Below are 21,242 nucleotides of genomic sequence, written 5' to 3'. Positions count from 1 at the left end.
ATCTAGCTACTAAAGGGTTTTCTGTTTTCAGAACCAGATTCTTAGCTAGCTAATAACTCTTGAAAATACAGATTTCATTCGCTAATTTATACCACTACTTTTGCATGATTTTGTGTCTTTTTTGGAGAAAAGTTAAAAGACCTTAAAGTCATTACAGAAGCAAGTTGGGATTAAATTACATGAGGAGAATCTAGAATCAAAACTATCCTCTATGTGCTGGTTTTATAAGTAGTTGGTACTACTAAAAAGAAAGAGTTTGGCAATGTGCTGAGTTCAAATGAGATATTACCAGTGTTTTTAGTCTTTACAAAGAAAGAAAATGGTATGTATTACTCTCTAGAGACTTATCCAATCAAAAAGAAAGATGATTGTCTAGCTCTGTCAGCTTTGTGTAGGGATATTTGCCTTGAATTCAGTATTTGAAATACATTTTGTCTTTATTGCTCATGATGATTTTATTTCATAACTTCAAAGAAAATAAAAGTACCCCTTAGGCCCCCAATTTTTTTCCAGACACTCAGAATTTTCAAGTTTGGCTGTGCAATATTTATTCTGTTGGTCGCTAAGAAAGGATATACTGACACCTCACAGGCAATCTTTTTTTTTTTTTTTTTTTTTTAATTCTTTTGGTACTAGGGATTGAACTCAGGGGCACTCAACCATGGAGCCACATCCTCAGTCTTATTTTGTATTTTATTTAGATACAGCATCTTACTGAGTTGCTTAGTGCCTTGCTTTTGCTGAGGCTGCTTTGAGCTTGTGATCCTCCTGCCTCAGCCTCCCGAGCTACTGGGATTACAGGCGTGTATCACCACACCCAGCCTCACAGGCAATCTTGATTTCTTTCTATTTTCATATTTGGATTCTCTATGTTTCACTTCCTGCCTTTGGGGGACGGCCATTCTAATATTTTATACTTTACTTTTTACTCTCCATTTATTATGTTACTCTTGGTTAAACATGAATATTCCATAGGCTTTAGAAAACTGGTAAGAAGTGATTCAGCCTCCTCATACCACAGTTCATTTCATTTACAGTTTGGCCTAAGAGGTCCTGGTTTCATAGCTGTTTTACCTGAAGGCACCAGAGCACCTGCTCTGAGGAGAATGCCCACACCCTCCTGATTGACTGTCAGAAGAAGCTGGGGCTCAGATCTGCAGTACCTCAGTGCTCTCTTCCCTAGGAGAGAGTTGGCAGTGGCCAACAGAACCCAGCAGCTGTGCCATTCCACCTGGACTGAATGTGCCTATGCCACAGGCCATGGCAGGATTTGATGTATTTACACATTAAAGTGACTATGTATAGTGCTTAGAGGCAATCCTCTTATGAGGTCCTTTGTTAGAATTCATGAACAATAAGATTAGAATCTATATTTTGAAAGAGTGTTTTTAAAAAATATACTAGAATAACAGCCAGTGTCTTATTTTTAATTGTTTTGGTAAAAAACTTAAGACTTTTTCCCTTTTACTGTTCTAAATTTCCCAAGTTTAATTTTAATTGGGTAGTCTGTTTCTCTTTTTTTTTTTTCAGTCTTAACTATAGTAATTGAATAACCAGAGAGACATCCAAGGTTTTAAAAAAAAACACCTAATCAATTGACACCTAATCAAATCAGATTTTCAGTTTCACATCTTTTTAACCCTTGTATATGTGTATAGAATCAATTCTTATGTGTTGCCATGTTATGACAGAACTTTATAGCCTTCATTTTCTTTTAAATATCATTTTATGAGAATTGAGCCTTTTTTGTTACCATTTGTTTTATTGTTCATCTAGAGGTTATCCATGTTAAATGCCTGGTGTGTGTCCTCTACATTTCTCTGTGTTCCCACAGTCACATATAAATAGGTGAACAGTTCATGTTTTTTTTTTTCTAATGAAATTAGCCCCTACAGCTTGCTTTTACTAATAGTACAACAGATTGTGAGCTCTTGTTCTTTTAATAAATGCGTAATACTAAGTTGCTCTTAAAGTTTCTTTTTAGTTTTAAATTCTATTTCTGTAATTTGAGCTAAACAAATTAACTGAAACAAGAGGTTATGGAACCAGTGTCATCCTGGGTATAGACATATTCATTCTGCTCAGCAAAAAAATCAAAAACAAAACAAAAAACCCTAATAGGTTCAAGAATGCAGGATACACTGTTCCACTCTTCATATATATATATATCGTTCAGCTGCCAGCAAGGAATCTAGGTAGGGGCCATTGTAGGTGATACGTGATTTTTTTATGCTTCTTAAATTATCTGTATTCCACATGTTTTGATATGTCTGCCATTCAGGTAAAGATATCTAACTTGCCCCGAGATCAAGCTGAAGTAATGTCTCTGTTAAGGACTTTTCAAGAGCCTTTCTGAATAGTTGAATTAGCTGAATTTGTAGTAAGGATATCTGTGGTTTGATCCCTTTGCCACCACCTGGCCATATGACTTTGGCAGTCACTTTACTTCCCTTGCTCTGGTCAGTTCTCCCAACAGAATAGAGACTGGACTAAAAAAGTGCTCCAGGAGCCATTCTTCTTAGCTTAGTTGTTCTTTGATTTTTTTATGTTTTCGCTTTGTCTGAGCTCACATAAAGGTCTAGGGAGAGGAAGATGAAACCTTATCATAAGGAAATTCCATATTTTGCTTATACTTGAGTCTCAGAACATTTGAGCTAAGTTAAGTACACATGAATAAAAATAGTTTGTTACCCTGATTTTCATTTGAGGTTTGCTAGGGTTTGTGAACCATTGATGGTAAGTTTGGAGTGGGGACCCAAGAGGTGGGAGAGTAGGTGGAATTTTTAGGAATTGAATATCCCATGAGCTGAGGTGAGAGTATCCTTTATTCCCCAAACATTTCTTTTCTTCGTCAGGTCCTGAAACTTGAACCCTCTTCGGAGTGTATGCTTCTGCTCTTTTGTGATTCCCTGGCATACACTATGCTGGGGACATCACACCAGTCATGGAACCTGTCCAGGAGTCAGGAGGCAGCCTGTAGGGGCAAGGTAAGTGCGCTGGTTTGTTTTGTAGCTATGTTGTGTGGCTTTGTGAAATGTTAAATATATGCATTTATGCCCTTTGGGATATAAAGTGGCATTTAATCATTATATCCCGAGAAGCATAATAGTTTTAATTGTGCAAAACCGCACAATATAGTTAAAAAATATAACCAAAAGCACAACCCTTATGCGTATTTTTAAAGGCTGAATGAATCTTCCTGAAAGGTTCCATGGCTGGTGTCACATCTCTTGCATAGTGTTTGTGAGAGCTGTTGATCCCATCAGGGGCAGCCCACCACAGCACCTCAGAAGTGGGGAGCAGTGAGTTTTCACGTGATTTTTGTACCGAGTGCCTCTTTTAAGTGTATTTGGCATGGAAAGTAGACTTGACAGTTCTTTTTGCAGGATGCCTTTAACCTTAGCTTTAATGGCTGCCGAATGTTTGTGTTTGATAAAGCAAGTGAGTGAATGGTGGCTCTTTGGGCTGACTTGCCTCTTAGTACTTAGGATGTGAGAAAATTCACCCTTCGCCCTTCTGCTTAGGGGGTGCAGGACATTGTGTGTGGGTGTGTTCATGAACATCTGGCCACAGAATGGTATGACTGATTTATTCACATGTGAACAATAGCTGACACGGCTTTCTGAATTGTGGAAAAAACAGATTCATCGAACAGGCCACATCGGACAGTGTTCACACGAGCCATCGAGGCATGCGATCTCCACTGGCAGGATAGCCATTTGCAGCACATTATCAGCAGTGACCTATACACCAACTACTGTTACCATGACGACACTGAAAACTCCCTCTTTGACTCCCGCGGGTGGCCCCTCTGGCATGGTAAGTGGCCAAACCGGAAAGACATTTCCATGACTTACTTCTTTGTCTAGTTTCTATAGCATTATTAGAGTGGGAGGTGGAGAATTGAGGGATTCAATGGGAGATGGATGAATGCTTGGCAATAGGAGCTGGGTTTTTCATTCAAATCCAAGTCTAGAAATGGTTTCTCATGTCTTTTTAATAGTATTTTGGGAGAAACATCTTACTATTAAATCTGTTTTTGTAGACAGTGGCAACTTTACCCCATGGTTTTCTGTTTTAGAACATGTTCCTACAGCCTGTGCAAGAGTGGATGCATTACGTTCTCATGGGTACCCCAGAGAAGCACTGAGACTAGCAATAGCTATTGTTAACACATTAAGACGACAGCAACAGAAACAGTTGGAAATGTTCCGGACTCAAAAAAAAGGTGAATGTGAAGGAGTTTGTTTCCATTGGAATGGGATTCTTGGTGATGACCTCACTAGGTTTTGTATTCTTCTGGGAGAGATGGCTTTTGAAATTAGAGCCATAGAAATGGCTTTATTCTTGTAGAAATATTTGATAACTGCTGTAAAAAAATGTTATTGTTTCCTTTTTCTTGGTAGAATATTGTAAGAGAAAATTTTAGAAACATCTTTTAGCGGGCACTGAGCACTTGCTCAGCATGAATGAGGTCTTGGGTTCCATCTTCAGCACCACATACAAAAAACATAGATTAATGTTTTAAGAAGAATTTTTCATTGTTTGAGTAACTGTTGAATATGTATGGATTATCTAACATGCAAGTAGTTTAGCCAAATATATTGTGAAAGTAAAATAATTATAATAGGACTCTGGGGATAGGCTGCTTATGTTTGAATCCCAGTAATAGGTCCAGCTGAGCAGCCTTAGACAGTGACTTAATTTTTCTGTGATTTAGATGCCTGTTCTGTAGAATGGGGCTCAGTAGAGGACCTATCTCTTAGCATTGAGAAGATTAAAATAGTTAGTGTCTATAAACTACATAAAACAGGACTGGCATGATTTTTAAGAACTTTAAAACTTTTTAGCAACAATGATTTGTACATGAGGACATGTTATTTATTTAAAGTGACTGTAACAGGACTCCTAGATTTTTTCAAGTTTTGTATATGACATCTGATGAACTGTCAGCTGACAGAACACATTTAACTTCTCTTTTAGTTTATTAATCTTTTAAATTTTTTATATCTTATTTATTTATTTTTGTGTGGTGCTAATGATCAAACCCAATGCCTCACGCATGTGAGACAAGCGCTCTACCCCTGAGCTACACTCAGCCCATAATCTTTTAAATTTTGAATAAGCAGTATAATGGTCATCCCAGAAGGTTGTATTATGCTTAATCATCAAATAGTGAAATTTATATATGCTTTTTCTCATTGATCTGTGTACCTGTTGTTCTGTAGGTATAAATTTAATTGTTATATTCATAAAATTGTTTCTATGAAATTAAATACTTTTGTTTATAAATCATAAAAATATAATTTTTATTGTGTCTTTGGTCAGTTTGTATTGTTTTTACTCTGTTTTAATTTTTATTAAGAAGGATAGTTTAGTTGCTGTGTGACTTTTTTTTTTTCCTTTTGGTTATGTGTTTTTGTTGTTGTTGTTGTTGTTGTTTGGTACCAGGGATTGAACTCAGGGACACTTGACATCCACATCCCCAGCCCTATTTTGTATTTTATTTAGAGACAGGGTCTCTCAGTGAGTTGCTTAGCACCTTGCTTTTGCTAAGGCTGGCTTTGAACTTGAGATCTTCCTGCCTCAGCCTCCTGAACTACTGGGATTACAGGTGTGCACCCACTGTGCCCAGCCTATGTTTTTGTTTTTATTCTTCAGGTTATTACACACCATACACTTTGAGTGTAACTAAATTATTAAAAGTTGTTGAAATAGGCTGGTGTTTGGAACATGTGTTTGCCAAAACTTTCAGTACCCTCTATATTGGAATTATTATGAATGTTAACACTATCATTTATACAGCAAAAAAATAAAATCAAAATCAAAATTTTCAGTTTGAGCCAAAGAATGAAAAGTTCAGATAGATTTGGAATGTAAGTAATCATCATATGTGACTACTTTGTTCAGTTCTTCCTGTTCTTCACATCATTACTGATGTTTGCAAAAAATATTGCTAGAACTTTTGGAAAAATTTTCTGAAATTCTTCTTCCCCTAAATATTCACATGATTTTTGACCAAAAGCATTTACTTCTGTTTAGTATAAAGGATAATATTCAGGCTAGGAAAGAGTACAGCATTTATTATATAGTGCAAAGTGAGCTAACTCATGATGATCATCTGGTTTTTTAAAAAAATCATATAAATTTTACTAAGAAATGTTGGTTTTTAAATTTTGTGTAGTAAAATGTTGCGTTAGCTAAAAAATACAAAGTATACAAATGTTAGTTCATTTAGTTAAGTTAGAAAGCATGTTAGTTTGGACTCCTTTGACTGTCTTTGATATAATACTATAGCCTAAATCTAGACCATTCTTAGACCCTTTTCTCTTTTATCATGCAAGCAGTGAATATTTCTATTTCATACTAGTCTTTAGTATTACTAAGATTTTGTAATACACCTGTATCTTTCTCTGCTTTTTTCTTGTTTTTGTTGTACATCCATATTTGAAGAATAGACTTTTGTAGCTATCATAAAAATCCAAAGTGCCGGGGCTGGGGTTGTGGCTCAGTGGTAGAGCGCTCGCCTAGCACATGTGAGGCCCTGGGTTTGATCCTCAGCACCACATAAAAATAAACAAACAAAATAAAGGTATTGTGTCCAACTACAACTAAAAAAAAAAAAAAAAAAGATATTAAAAAAAAATCCAAATGCCATAAGAGTTGCTTGTTAATGGACCAAGATTAGTAAATGTAGTATCTCAACATTATCAGTGTTTCTTAGCATGATTTGTTAGCTTCTTGATTCTGAAAACAAAGTCCTTTCTTTTTTTGATTTATTTCTTCCATTTCCTCAGTTTCTATCACTTGACAATTGATTTGTTTGTATAAACACAGCACTTACCTTAACACAGGTTTTTACCCCCCAATATTAGACTATTCTCAAGAGTAATGCTCATGTTTCTTTCTTTCTTCCTTTTTTTTTTTTTTTTTTAATGCTGGTTATGTATTAGAAAACCAGTGGTAGAAACCAAAGGGAAGGACCTTTCCAGGAAATCTAGAACCAAACAAATAAATTTTAATACATTGTGCCAAGCCATTTTTCATTTATGTGTATTCATAGTTAATAATTCAAAACCAGAAGACTTCTGAAGGAATGATGAATTCATGAAATGACTCTTTGGCTGTTTATAAGTCAATTTTTTTCTTATTTATTTTTCCTCATAGCTTTCATGCTTTCCTTTAAGGAGGATCTACTGTTATTTATTATCTTAGAAAACATTTAGATACAGTTAATATTTTACAGCAGTGGAATATATCTTAAAACATTTGCAACCTTTTCCTTAGAAGTCCGTAACTGAAGTCCGTAACTCAACAGTGCTAACATTCTGGGGGAAAAAAAATGAAAAGAAAAATGCTTCTTCCACATATGTGTTATCTTCTTCTGTTCACCTTTGTGACAAAGATCCTGTCTTAAATAACTTAGAGATCCATAATAAGGAGGACTTCTGTGATGTGAAAGGGAGTGATTTAATGATATTAAACCATGGAAATCTGTGTCTAACCCAGGACCTTTAAGTCCTTAATTTAGATGATCCAGTGAGTGCTGACTCCTGAAGACAGCTTCTTGATGTAGTTGTAGAGTTAACTACTTGATGATTCCAGAGGTCTTCATATCACTACCTTCTCAGAATAAAATTTGGAATTTATTAATCCCCTTACAACATGATTTAATAATGTGAGTAGTAATGTTAAACCAGTACACTGGATACATGAATGAAATAAATGTTTGAGAGCTGTCCTGGAATTTAGTACCATTTATATTGATTTACATGTAAACTTTTAGAACTCAGAATGGTTCACAAGTTAGGGATTATGGTACCTTTTGATTTTTTTTTTTTAATTAAAGGGGGATTTCCATCTGTAGTAGTACTGATTTGTCAGGATGCTACTATTAAACAATAAAGTCTTTCCTTCCTCTACTTCCCTCCTTTCCCCTCCCTATCTCTCAATTCTCTTTTCTTATACAGAGCTACCCCATAAAAGCATAACCTCAATAACCAATCTGGAAGGCTGGGTCGGACACCCCCTAGACCCTGTGGGGACTCTCTTCAGTAGCCTTATGGAAGCTTGCCACATTGATGATGAAAACTTCTCTGGGTTCTCAGATTTTACAGGTAAAGCCATTGGCATTACTATGATGATTTTGTTTGTTTTGAAACCCTGAGTGGCATTAGTCTTTGCTTTTCTTTATAGTGTGCTTTATGAAACCATGTAGTTAACAATACCCATGATTAATAAGAGAGCAAGGAAATAGGCACTCTCAGGCTTTTCTGCCAGGCTTCCACAAGCAGAGAAAGGTCTTAGAGTCAACAACAGGCAGCATATGTCAAGATGTTTATTTTCTTATGGCCAGTAGGTCTGCATCTAAGAATTTATCTACATTTATGACTATTTTCCAACAGAAAGATAAAAAGTAAGGATAGACACCATAGCATTTAGAGCCATAAAAATTAATTTAGTTGATTATTAAATTTATCTTTTCATTAAAATGACTTAAATATTTTAAATCTACTTTAAAGGGAGTATTAAATGCCATTTATAACTGTTTTACATCACACATTCCTTTAAAGTGGTATTTTGAGAGTTCTCTTGGCCCCTTGAACACTAAGAATCATCCCTGCAAGACCCATGGTGGAGGTAAGGAAGGGATACAGGATTGCTCTGTTGTTACTCCCATAGCTGGTGAACTTAGAAGGTTAATTATCTTGCCCTTCATAATTTCCCCTGTAGTGGTTGCTTTTATGGATTAAGGGTGCCCCAAACTCTTTGTCAGGACTGAAGAAGGTATGGGTATGAGTTCACTTTCCTTGGGAGTTAGATGATTGAAATTTGTTACAATTTGTAATAAAAGCATCTTAACAGTCAAGAGAATGCTCAAAGAATCAGTCCTCTGATGATAACTGAAAACTCTGGGATAAAACAAAAGACCCTAAAATTGAGTAACATATGTTAGATTACTCTTTTCATTATAAATTTCAACAATGGAAACTTTTCTTTTTTAATTCCAGTCTTTAAAAAAAAGTGGTGTTATTGTAGTTATCATGTTTAAAGTCTTTTTTCATTCCTGAGGATTCTTAGTATAATGCATAGTTTTCTTTTGTGACTCATTTTTAGTGGGAGAAAATATTTTTAATATTCTATCCTTCAAAACATACACACTTAGTCACCCATGGTCTCTTTTAGAAAGATTGGAAAACTATGCACTTTAACCAAAAAACACGTTTCTGGTTTTCTTAGAATTAAGTCAATAATTTATTCTAGTACTAGGTAGAATAAATATTTGTGCCTATCAAACTACCTGCTGCAAAAGTAGTTTGACTCTTTTTCCTTTGTTCCATTTTATAGAAAACATGGGACACTGCAAGTCTGTGGAATACCAACATCTACCTGCACATAAGTTTTTAGAAGAAGGGGAATCCTATTTAACCCTGGCCGTGGAAGTAGCCCTGATAGGGCTGGGACAGCAGCGTATCATGCCTGATGGGCTGTATACTCAAGAGAAAGTTTGCCGGAATGAGGAGCAGCTCATTTCTAAGCTTCAGGAAATTGAATTGGATGATACACTGGTGAAAATTTTTCGCAAGCAAGCAGTCTTCCTATTAGAAGGTAGTTTGACAAATTTTCCACTTAGTTAGCCAATTTGATTTAGGTACTAATCTTTCTTATGTTAATAGTCCTGTATGAATGCATTTAATATGGTTGTTCTGACTGATAGGATCTTAAGTGTCAAGAACATGTTCTCTGTTCAAAAAAATAGCATCACTGAAAAAAAAGTACAGATGTTTAGATTTGTATCATTTAGGTTGTAATATAGTATAGCCTGTTAGAAATGAACCTCATTTGAATGCTGCAAGCTTTGTAAAGGACCATTTTATTAATGAGTAATTCCTGAGATAAATGCGATTTTTATATTTAAGGAGTTGTTATTGGTAGTCATGTTCCTATTTGCTTAATCAGTTAAGTAATAAAGTAAAGATTGGCACTCCTGCAAATTTTTGACTGTTACCTGATATCTGTTTTTAATATGTCATGCACATGCTAACAAAAAACTAAAGGCTACAGGAATGACTTTCCACAGCTCTAATTTCATAGGATTCACTAGGCATAGATTGACCAAGGAAAAAGTTTTGTAGAATTTGTAAGGGAAAGTCAAATAAATGTTCTCCTTTTTCTCTAAATTCAAGATTTAAAGGGCCTAACAGATTTTGGTTGGGATTGTTTTTCAGATTTTTTTTCCTCAAAAAGATAAATGGAATTAGTATAATAACCTATTCTTTGTGCAAATTTTGGAGGTGTCTAATTGATAAAATAGCTTCTCTCTCACCAGTCCATGTGTGTTATCATGGGATTTTCTGAGATTGACCAGTTGAGAAAGCATAGTGTCTTCATTTTTTATCCTGGATTGATACACGTGAAGGAAGGGTTTTAAACAAAATAGCATTTTGAACCTTGTTTGTTTATCTAAACTAAAGATCTATTTGAAAGAAAATATTTTCTGTAAAGATGCACATTTGTATATCTTAGAAATGGATTTTAAAGGGAAAATATTCTTAAGGCAAGCCTTCTTAATAGCATCCTTCATTTTAATAAAAATTCCTAATTTTAATTTTGAAGTACTTTTCTGAAGTTATTTTTCCCTAAAGATACAAAGCCCATCTTTGGAAAAAAAAATTTTTTTAAAAAGCCCATCTTTGCAAGTTCATAGAGCAATCCTAGTTGTTTTCTTTCAGTTTCCTTCCATGAAATTCCTTTAAACTATAAACAGTATTGTTAGCCACAAACATTTTTAAAGGTTGACTATTACTGGCTGTACTTTTTTTTTTTTTTTTTTTTGAGAGAGGGTACTGATGATTGAACTCAGGATCACTCCACCACTGAGCCACATCCCCAGCCCTATTTTGTATTTTATTTAGAGCTCTGTTTTGTATTTTATTTAATATTGTATATTATTTAGACCGTGTCTTAGCACTAAGTTGCTTAGCACTTTGCCTTTGCTGAGGCTGGCTTCGAACTGAACTCGTGATCCTCCTGCCTCAGCCTCTCAGGCTTGCTGGGATTACAGGCATGAGCCATGTTGCCCAGCTGTAGTGACTTCTTTTTTTTTTTTAAAGAGAGAGAGAGAGGGAATTTTAGTATTTATTTTTTTAGTTATTGGTGGGCACAACATCTTTGTTTGTATGTGGTGCTGAGGATCGAACCCGGACTGCACGCATGCCAGGCGAGCGCACTACCGCTTGAGCCACATCCCCAGCCCCTGTAGTGACTTTTAATTTCCATTAAATTGAAGTTCAGGAAGAGGATGTGTGGTTTTCAAAATTGACAATGTGTAATATCTGTTTATCATTTATCTTTTTAAATATATTACCATGTTCATCATTCATGGATATTTTTGATCTTTGTCTTAGTCTTTGTTATTTCATCCTTTTATGGAAACTACCTGAGAAGGAGCCCTGTTGACTTGTTGGGGTAGTACAGGAGGTAGACCCAGGGGAAACCCAGGGATCATTTCTATAAACTCCAAAAGATGGAGCTTTGCAAGTCAAAATTTATGTATGTCTCGTATATTTATACTCTGCAAATTTCAGGAGTAAATTAACTAACAGGAGTAAATTAAATAACAGATCTGAAGAAGGAGAAGTAACCCTGTGTTGCTGCTGAGTGCTGAACTCTTCTGGCCACACTATTGGATGGATTATTTGGCATACTGGAAAAGCACCTAGTGCTAGGGAAACCTAGTGCCAAATGTCTGGGTTTTGTTTTGTTTTTATTCAGTACTTTTTTTTGGTACCAAGGATTGTATCCAGGGGCGCTCAACCACTGATCTGCATCTCCAGCCCCTTTTTATATTTTATTTAGAGACAGGGTCTCGCTGAGTTGCTTAGGATCTTGCTAAATTATTGAGGCTGTCTTTGAGCTTGTGATCCTCCAGCCTCAGCCTCCCGTGATGCTGGGATCACAGGCTTGCGACACAGTACGTGGCTTGTTATTTAGTACTCTTGAGTTCAGGGATCACACTAATTAGTCTATAAATAATTCTGTGACACCTGACTTAATATTTTGCTTGTTGGGAAATGACATAGAGAAGTGATTATGCATCTGGTTTTCCCTGAGTAGTACAAAAGGTAATTTGCTTTAAAGGGATAGGATGAAAAGACATGAAGGCGAAATGAAGAATATATATAATAACAAATTTTCTGTAGTTGGTCCTAACTTAAAATAGAGTTAGTGTCTTAGCTTTGGTAGTTATAACAGAATACCACAGACTGTGTGGCTAAACAAAAAAATTTATTTCTCATAGTTCTGGAGGCTGGAAGTCCACAATTGGCCAATACTGCTTCTGAAGCTTTTCCTGGCTTGAAGACAGCCACTTTCTCCCTGTGTCCTCACATGGCACAGCCAGAACAAGCTCTCTGGTGTCTCTTATTATAAAGACACTAATCCTGTTGGATCAGCACCCCACTCTGACCTCATTCAACTTTAATAACATCCATAAAATCTCTTTTTCCATATATAATCACATTGGGGTCTGAGGCTTCAACATGAATTTTGGGGAGACATGTATTTAGTCTGTGATAGTAACTTACTTAATGTAGTCTTGTTATATGAACTAAAGATGAGAGTATAATGCTGTTAACAACTTTTGAAGAATACTGGATCACCAAGACATTTTAAAATGTTTTCAAGTAAAGAAAAATCTTAATGGATTTGTTAAAGTTAGTAATTTAGGATGGATATTTGTTTAAATGAAAAATAAGTTGTTTGTGTGATATTTAAAGTACTTAAATACTGAATAGTTCAAGTGCTACCAAAATATTAGTATTAAAAAATAATTTCCATTGAAATGATCTATAATGTATCATGCAGCTACCCCACACCCGGTTCAGTTACTCCTCTCCCATTTCTTTTGAACTGCATTTCTTGCATTCTAAACTCTTTGACAGACTTGATTTTTCTCCTGAAAAACAAATGTATTATGTCCTCCAAGCAGTAGTGTCATGGTTCATAATTGTAGAAATCATGAAACAGATGTTACCCAAAGGTGACATGGAAACTAATTTATTAAACACTTTACAGTAACTAAACCTCAGAGTGCTTAAGTGCAAAGTGGTTGAACTAACCACTGTGGTTTCCTTTCAAAATTTATTTTAGAAGTCTGTGTTGCCTTCTCAGAGTAGCATTCAGGGAGCACACAGGGGAAGTCTGCTTTGCTGCTGTGCCTATCAGAATTTATTAAGAAATGAATTTTGACAGCTTAAATGTAATTTTGCTTTTTAAATTGACCTTCCAGTGCCCAAACAGTAGTAGATTTCTAGTTAAGTTTTTATTTTTTTCTTTTGCCTATACTGAGTACTGGTAACTTTTTTATTAATCACTGTATGGGAATAATTATATTTGCTTACTAGAAGCAGCAGCATATAAAGTCTCTGAATTGATACCTGGCGTCGCTGTACCCTATGATTGCGTGGATCTATGGGCTGGGTCCATGGTTAAGCTGCAGAGTCTTTTGTGCATTTGCATATCTGGTTGCTCAGTTGTCACACACTGAGAGGGTTCGTGATTCAGGGGGTTCCTTTCTCTGAGGTACTTGTACTGTAAGTGAGCTTTGCCCCTTAGTTCTGTGGCTCTTGTTTTAGCTAAGGGATAGTGGAGAGATTGTTCATGAACTAAAGTCTGTATTGGACACTGTGGAATCTTTTTGACTAAAAATTTTATTCCTTTCTTCTGTCAGATTAAATTCTTACCTAAATTAGCTTACGTGTGTTGAAATTTTACACAAAAATGTTGAGGTATGCTTTTTGAGAAGTGTTAGTTTGTGTTTTAGGAAAGTAAAACATGTATGCTCTCTTCCCACAGCTGGGCCATATAGTGGTTTAGGCGAAATAATCCACCGGGAGAGCGTTCCAATGCACACATTTGCCAAGTATCTCTTCACCTCTCTCCTACCTCATGATGCTGAACTGGCATACAAAATTGCACTGAGAGCAATGCGGTACGTATTCACAGCCCAGCCAGGCAGAGGCAGTCCATATTCCCCACCAGCAGAAATGGCTGTTTACTGACTGTATTCGACAGAAAAGCTAAGGAAACTCTTTTTTTTTTTTTTTTCTTTTAATGCTTCCTGAATTATTGTGGAGGTGATCTGCTTGAAGGCTTGTTTTTTTCTTCTTTCTTTTTTAATTTTTAAAAATTTGCTGTAATTAGTTATACATGACAGTAGAATTAATTTTGGTACATTGTACACAAGTGGAGCTCAACATCTCATTCCTCTGGCTGTACATGGTGCAGAGTCACTCCAGTAGTTTAGTTTATTCATACATGTATATAGGGTAAATAATGTCCATCTCATTCCATTGTCCTTCCCACCTATACCCCCTCCCCTCACCTCACTCCCCTCTGCCCAATCCAGAGTTCCTCCATTCTTCCCTACTTCTCTGACCCAATAATGAATCAGCATCTGCTTATCAGAGAAAACATTCGACCTTTGGTTTTGGGGCTTGGCTTACTTCGCTTAGCATGATATTATCCAGCTGCATCCATTTACCTGCAAATGCCATAATTTCATTCTTTAAGGCTGAGTAATATTCCATTGTGTATATACACCACATTTTCTTTATCCATTCATCTGTTGAAGGGCCCCCAGGTTGGTTTTGTTCTAAAGTGAAGGAAGAATTGCATCTCCAACCATTGTCATGCTTATGGCCATCATGGTTCTTTCCTCTGTTCCTTTAAGCTAGAATTTAGAAATAGAGTTTCAGAATTTTTAATTGTGAGACCACAACAGTTGAACCCCTTCTGAATATTTATTTTGAAAAATTAGATTCTCTAAACCATGGAATGTATTTGACTTGAATGTAATAACCAAGGAAGGCTTTTATACCTGTTTTGATTCCACATTCCATCAGTAGTAGTACAGGAAGGCTACTGTGTCACCCACTAGAACATGTTTGTGATCATCTCAAGGCCAAGAGAAGATGGGATGTGTATGCTGTTGAGAGAGTGCTTACTAGGGCCCTCAAGGACTGGGCCTCCCTCTGACTGCCTGCATTCCTCGGCCCCTCCCTCTCAATAACGGCAGTTAGAATACCTCCTCCTCTGTCATGCACCTTCTTATTTTCACATGCCTTTTTAATTTCAGCAAATAATTGTTTTTATCATGAATTTGTTTAAGGTGAATACTTATTAATGAGTTTAAGATTATATTTATTAATCTTGTATGTAATCTATTAAAGTTTAAGGACCTAAAGAAAATATGTACCTTTCTTATTGAAACATCTGCTTTTACTCTTTTTCGTTTTTAAAAAAATTAATAGAACACCCCCTGTGTTTCAAAGAGAAAGTATTGATTAGACATGATTATGATTAACTAAAGTTACAGGCCCCGTGTAGATCTTTAAGCTTGAGGATATTGAAGAATAGTTTGTTCCTATAAAAAGCTTTTCATCATAGATTCTATGTCTGTAATCAGTGTAAGATTCAAAAGCAAATTCTGGCCTATAAATTACCAGTGTCTCCAAAGTTAACTCTGTTCTTAGATATAAGCTACACTCAATATTTTATCTAATATTTATGAAATGATGGGGTGAGAGCGTGTGTGTGTGCGCGTGCGCATATGCTCGGGTGTACAATGCCTCTGTGTCAGTGTTTCAAGGCTGACATCCTTTAATTTGGCATGCTTTTCTGAGTAACTTATTAGAGAAACCTTACAATATTCTCTTGGCTATTTTTAAAGTACCAAAAAATAAATCAATAACTAATATAAGCAATAGTCCTCTACTAGATTGCTTTATACTACTTGGTTTGTATTTTTGAGCACATTTTTATAAGTAGATTCCTATTCCCCTTTGGAAGCTGAAATAGAAGTTTTCTTTGGAGACAGCTGCTCCACTCTAAACTTATTCTACTCCTAAAAACTCTACTCTTTTTGTAAAGGGAAGGATGTTAATGTTATGATGCCACCAGATGCTGTTGTTACTACCAATGGTAAATTTAAGAGTAAAATAGCATGAGGTTTCTGTGTGGTTCTGGCTTATGTAACGGTGTCTGCCAGGCAGAAAGCCTTGCTTTTCTAATGAATGCTCAGAAGCTCAGCTCATTTATATTCTCCTTTAGTTGCTTCCCAGGCAATTTCTTCCTGGGGAATACTAGCAGGGGACAGGGGAACTGTTTTCCACCTTTCTCTTCTGCCTGCCACTTCTACCCCAGCCGAACCCCTGCCATGGAAGGGAGGTAATGTAACCTACCAGAGCATTTTAAGGCAGCCAAGGGAACAGGAAGGGAGAGAGAGGTGTAGCTTGCTTGCTTCTTACTCCTTCTGGAAGAGGGAGGCTGAGGAAGCATTCATTTTCTCCCTTTCCCAGGGATGTTGACTAGTTGCCTCTACAGCAACTGCCAAGATATGCCTACCCCTTGAAGGGACACTAAATTTAAAAAAAAAAAAAAGAAAGAAAGAAAAAGTTAAATAGCAATCCTGCCAAAATTCTTATTACTTGCCTATCTTGCCACCCTTTCTAATGATAACCTTTCTTTGTCCCTAGATTAAAAAAAGAGCCATTTGGCTTACCTGAGAAGTAACTACTCTTGGCTGAGGCCAGGAGGCCAGTATCTCACCCTTACCCTACTAATAACTTTTTTTTTTTTTTTGATGGGGGTGCTGGGGATTGAACCCAGAGCTTTGTGCATGTGAGGCAAACACACTACCAACTGAGCTATATTCCCCAGCCCCTGCTAATAACTTGATTTCCAACTTTTATTCTATAGTCTCTAACCCTATTATACCTAAAGTAAGGCCAGTGTTTGATTAGTGTACTTTTTTTTTTTTTTTTTGGTGGTGGTGGTGGTGATGCTGGGGATTGAACCCAGGGCTTTTTGCATATGTTAAGTAGGCACTCTACCACTAAGCTACATACCTATCCTGAATTTTGATATTTGTAAAGGAATTATTTCTGTTGTACTACTTCTACCCATCTTTTTGGCATGTGCTTTGTTTTCAAGAATTATTTATTTGTCAATATATTGTTAATCAAAGATAGAATTAAATACTAGAAATCATAATTTTGTAGAACTGTCTAGGGATACATTCATCTGTTGCATATTCTCTGGTTCAGATAGAACATATTCTAACTTTAAACTTCTGTTGTCATAATTCTGCAGAAATTATGAAAATATATAAAGGAGGTCATATTTATTTGCTTTCCATCTTATTTATATTTTTTAATAAGTTAAGCTTATTCATCTGAGCTACCTACTCATCCCCAATTGTCGTAATCTGTCTTAAATATCCATTTTTACTGTTTTTGTTAATTTTTATTTTTAATGAATAAGATTGAAAAAGAGTAATTAAACATCAAGACTTGTGTTTCAAAGTTCATTAATGTTAAGTATTTTAGTTTCTCTGAATATTACAATTTTCTGAATGATGCTAAAGAAAGGAGATCTCTTAGGTTTGAGAGATGAGCAAATAACAGTATGACTTTGGTGTCCAAGCAGCAGACAGTAGTTATCCCAGCTCTTTTTGAACCAAGGTCCTGAACAATATTTTTCAGCATCTACTCACTCCTCTGGCTTCTGTAGGCCAGTCCTTGTGGCCAGGGTAACAGACAAGTAATAACTAGAGGCCACCTTCCTCATCTTCTCATTACAGGTTGCTAGTATTGGAATCTACTGCTCCAACGGGAGACCTCACCCGCCCACACCACATTGCATCAGTTGTTCCCAACCGATACCCTCGTTGGTTCACTCTAAGCCACATTGAATCCCAGCAGTGTGAGCTGGCATCCACCATGCTAACTGCAGCCAAAGGTACTCTAATGTCCTGAGGCCTTGTAACTGTTTTGTTAATTTGCCTGCCTTTTTTTTTTTAACCCCACCCCCACTCCCCAGTTCTCAATAGTGGTGTTCATGTCAGACATTGTAAAGGGGTCCTTTTCTTTAGATGCTAGCTTTATGTTTGCTCATGAGGCAAAACAGACACTGTTCATTTGAGTCCGGCATTTTCCTTATTTACCTGTATCATTAAACCTGGTGCTAGCTGAGTTAGGTTAGTTACCATGCCAAATAAAAGGGGAGGGGGTGCAAATGGTTGAGGTTTAGAAACAAAAAGTTTGTTTGCTTTTTTTTTTTTTTGTACCTGAAATATTCACCAAAAATTCATAAATAGGAACTAGGAGAGCTGTTTACTATTTCATGTTGGTTCTGGATCATATGTGCTTTTAGTCATTGAGGGTGTGTCTGGGTGTATCTTTTTGTGAATTCAAGATTTATAGACATTACAGTAACATAGTTGTACCAGCTGTGCCATTGACTTTGTGAACATTTCAGGTAAACTAACTTGTGCTTTGCTTTATTTGTGTTCTTTTTTCCTCTTGTTATGCATTTATGGTTTCATGGGTTTTCATTGATTTTGCCTCACTTACCTTTGATTTGATTTGGGTTAGTTTTCCCTTGTTCATTGCAGGTGATGTTCGGAGGCTGGAAACAGTATTAGAATCCATCCAGAAAAATATTCACTCCTCATCACACATCTTCAAACTCGCCCAAGATGCATTTAAAATAGCAACTCTCATGGACAGTTTGCCAGACATCACTCTTTTGAAAGTGTCTCTGGAGCTGGGTTTGCAGGTATGTGCTTGGTGGTTTTTCCCGATGCTAATTGAAGGCATCTCATGGGATACATGTATGTTTGGGGTTTTTCAGTGCAATTAAATGACTCTTCAGATTACAAATCTGTTAGGCTTCAGAAGAGCACTGTATTTCAGAGCTGGGGTCACTTTCAGCTGAACCATACTATTTGAGGTACAGGGACTAGACATTTAGAAGCCCTGTTTGCATTTCTCAATTAAAAAAAAAATCCATTCTCTGAATTACTACCTTAATGTCACATTTCTTTGAATAAATGGAAAAGAATTATTGCTAGCAAGAGATTTGAGTGAAGCTATCATGTGTAATAAAAGATTCAGTGTGAGGGTTAAGTTTTTAGAGGAAGATGAATTTTTATTCATGTTTGCATTTGGTAGTTCTAGCTCCTTTTTATAACCTTGAGAAAATTAGGGTAAAAGGGATGATTAGGCAAGGGTCCAGTTTCAGATTTCAGTAGGATGCAACACCAGTTTAGTCACGCAGATAGATGTTTGCTTCCTTATAGTTTTTGAACAATTACTGCAGAAACCGAGAACTACGAAGTTTTTTTCCACTTTTTTCATGAGAGCTCTGTTAACATTTGCTGCTTTTTTTTCTTATTAAAAAGTAGTGAAAGAAATTGTGAAACCCTAAGTACCTGAAATATGGGAAATAGAATGCCCGGATTAGATAATTACTCAATTTTCTGATTATAGATTCCTTTAAAAAAAAACAACAACTTTTATTTTATTTATTTATTTGTATGTTGTGCTGAGGATCGAACCCAGGGCCTCGCACTTGCTAGAAGAGCACTGTACCACTGAGCCACAACCCCAAACCCTAGATTCCTTCTTTATAGTGATTGTGTTAATAAAGTTTAAAGAATTGGATCACAGGAAAATATTCTGATCATTGTAAAAGCAGTTCTGTACGAGACAGGGATTAGGAGATTGCTTTTAAGCTATACAATGACCGTTTAGTAATTTCTTTTTAAAAATATTTTTTTTTACTTCATTTTCACTTTCAACATATTAAAAGTATGATGCAGAAATAAACATTAATGTGAGCTTTCTTGTTATTGGAGTTTTGAGTAAATAGCAGATTAATGAAAGCTTAGTCCTTTGCCTCATTCTTTCTAGATCCCAAGAAGGAATCACACAGCATCTTTCTAAGGCTTTAGGAGTATTATATCCCTTGATGTTTTGAATCTTAAAGAATGAGAGGAATACCAGGAGGTAGATAAGTTTGACTTGGGACCTCTGATGATGCCAAAGATGATTCCTTTTCGTAGACCTTGGGTTAACTTCATAGTCACCAGAAAGTTGACTTAAAAGAGGTTGAAAAAATAATAAAAATTATTACTTTAAAGTATCTATCTAGCTGGGCATTGTCGTGTTCACCTGTAATCCCAGCCACTCAGGAGGCTGAGGGAAGATCATAAGTTTAAGGTTAGCTTGGCAACTTAGCAAGATCCTGTCCTTAAAAAGGTAAAAGCTCAGTGGTAGAGCAACCGTGGGTTCATCCCTAGTGCCACAAAGATAAAAACAAAAACCTTTTTGCCCAATGAAAATTCTTTGAAGAATTGAATGAATTTGCAAGAATCCCCAGAAATCAAACCATGGGATCATGGGATGTTAAAGCTGGCTACAGAAAGGCAACCTGGTCTGTGTTTAATGCTCAGTCGGATTTTTCATATGAGAAAAGAGATTGATTTGCCCAGGGTATCACATCTGGTCAGTGGACCCACCAAGAGTAGAATGTGATCCTCTTGCCTCCTAGGCAGTGACAAGGTCAACCTGGGGGAATCTTAGACAGATCCAGATACATATATAGATCTTTGTTGTAAATAAAATACTTTTCATCCCCCTGGTAGTAGAGAGTCTGCCCACCAGTTTATTCCTTAGAATGAATTTTCTTTTTCCATTGATTTAGGATAATCCTCCAAAACATGTTACTCTCCTTGTCTTTACAGGTTATGCGCATGACACTGTCAACCTTAAATTGGCGACGGCGAGAGATGGTGAGGTGGCTGGTGACATGTGCTACTGAAGTTGGTAGGTAATCTCTGGGGAAGAAGCTTTCCCAGGTGCCTCATGGCAGGATTTTACCTGTCATTTACAAATCCAAGAATATTTCCTCTCTTATTTTGACTTCTCCAAGACTCCTGCCCCTTCTAGCATCTGCAGGGGCTCCCTTTCCCACACCTCAAACCCATCCTTCAGTCATACACACTTGGCATTGTTCTTATTCTAAACTGTCATGTTTGTGGACTCTAACCAGTTATTTTAAATGAGATAATATCAGTAATAAATAATTTTTGTTTACTTCATATAAAGTTACCTCTTTTACTCTGGGTTTTTTCTTTCTTCATCTGACTATACAGCAGAGAAATGATGGGTGTGTGTGGTTTCAGTGGATTTTCAGATGTGTGAGAAATAGTAGCTGGCCCTAAGAAAATTCCCTGTTTGGCCATAAGGTGCTCTTTGTGAGGTCTATCAGCCTACTATTTCCCTTTGCTGCAGTAGAGCAGCAGATCATTACTAAGAAAACTACATCCCCAGCAAGAATGCAACACAAACAAAATGGTGGCTATTTAAAATAAATGTTGGTTAAACTGTCTTTCT

The 21,242-nt window shown here is 36.4% G+C and overlaps 1 protein-coding gene across 1 annotated transcript in view; it reads left to right on the top strand.

Annotated features, from left to right (window-relative positions):
• Zswim6 (zinc finger SWIM-type containing 6) overlaps positions 1–21,242 on the top strand; it is a 200,800-nt gene that overhangs the window by 175,967 nt on the left and 3,591 nt on the right. The window contains exons 6-13 of the mRNA XM_071612575.1: positions 3,643–3,819; positions 4,082–4,228; positions 7,971–8,117; positions 9,349–9,609; positions 13,858–13,993; positions 17,645–17,802; positions 18,458–18,621; positions 20,591–20,672. Coding sequence (XP_071468676.1) covers positions 3,643–3,819; positions 4,082–4,228; positions 7,971–8,117; positions 9,349–9,609; positions 13,858–13,993; positions 17,645–17,802; positions 18,458–18,621; positions 20,591–20,672 — 1,272 coding nt within the window. The remainder of the gene's footprint in view (positions 1–3,642; positions 3,820–4,081; positions 4,229–7,970; positions 8,118–9,348; positions 9,610–13,857; positions 13,994–17,644; positions 17,803–18,457; positions 18,622–20,590; positions 20,673–21,242) is intronic.

Source organism: Marmota flaviventris, chromosome 5, assembly GCF_047511675.1.
Source record: "Marmota flaviventris isolate mMarFla1 chromosome 5, mMarFla1.hap1, whole genome shotgun sequence".
NCBI lineage: Eukaryota > Metazoa > Chordata > Mammalia > Rodentia > Sciuridae > Marmota > Marmota flaviventris.
This window is presented reverse-complemented; position numbering and strand designations above follow the sequence as displayed.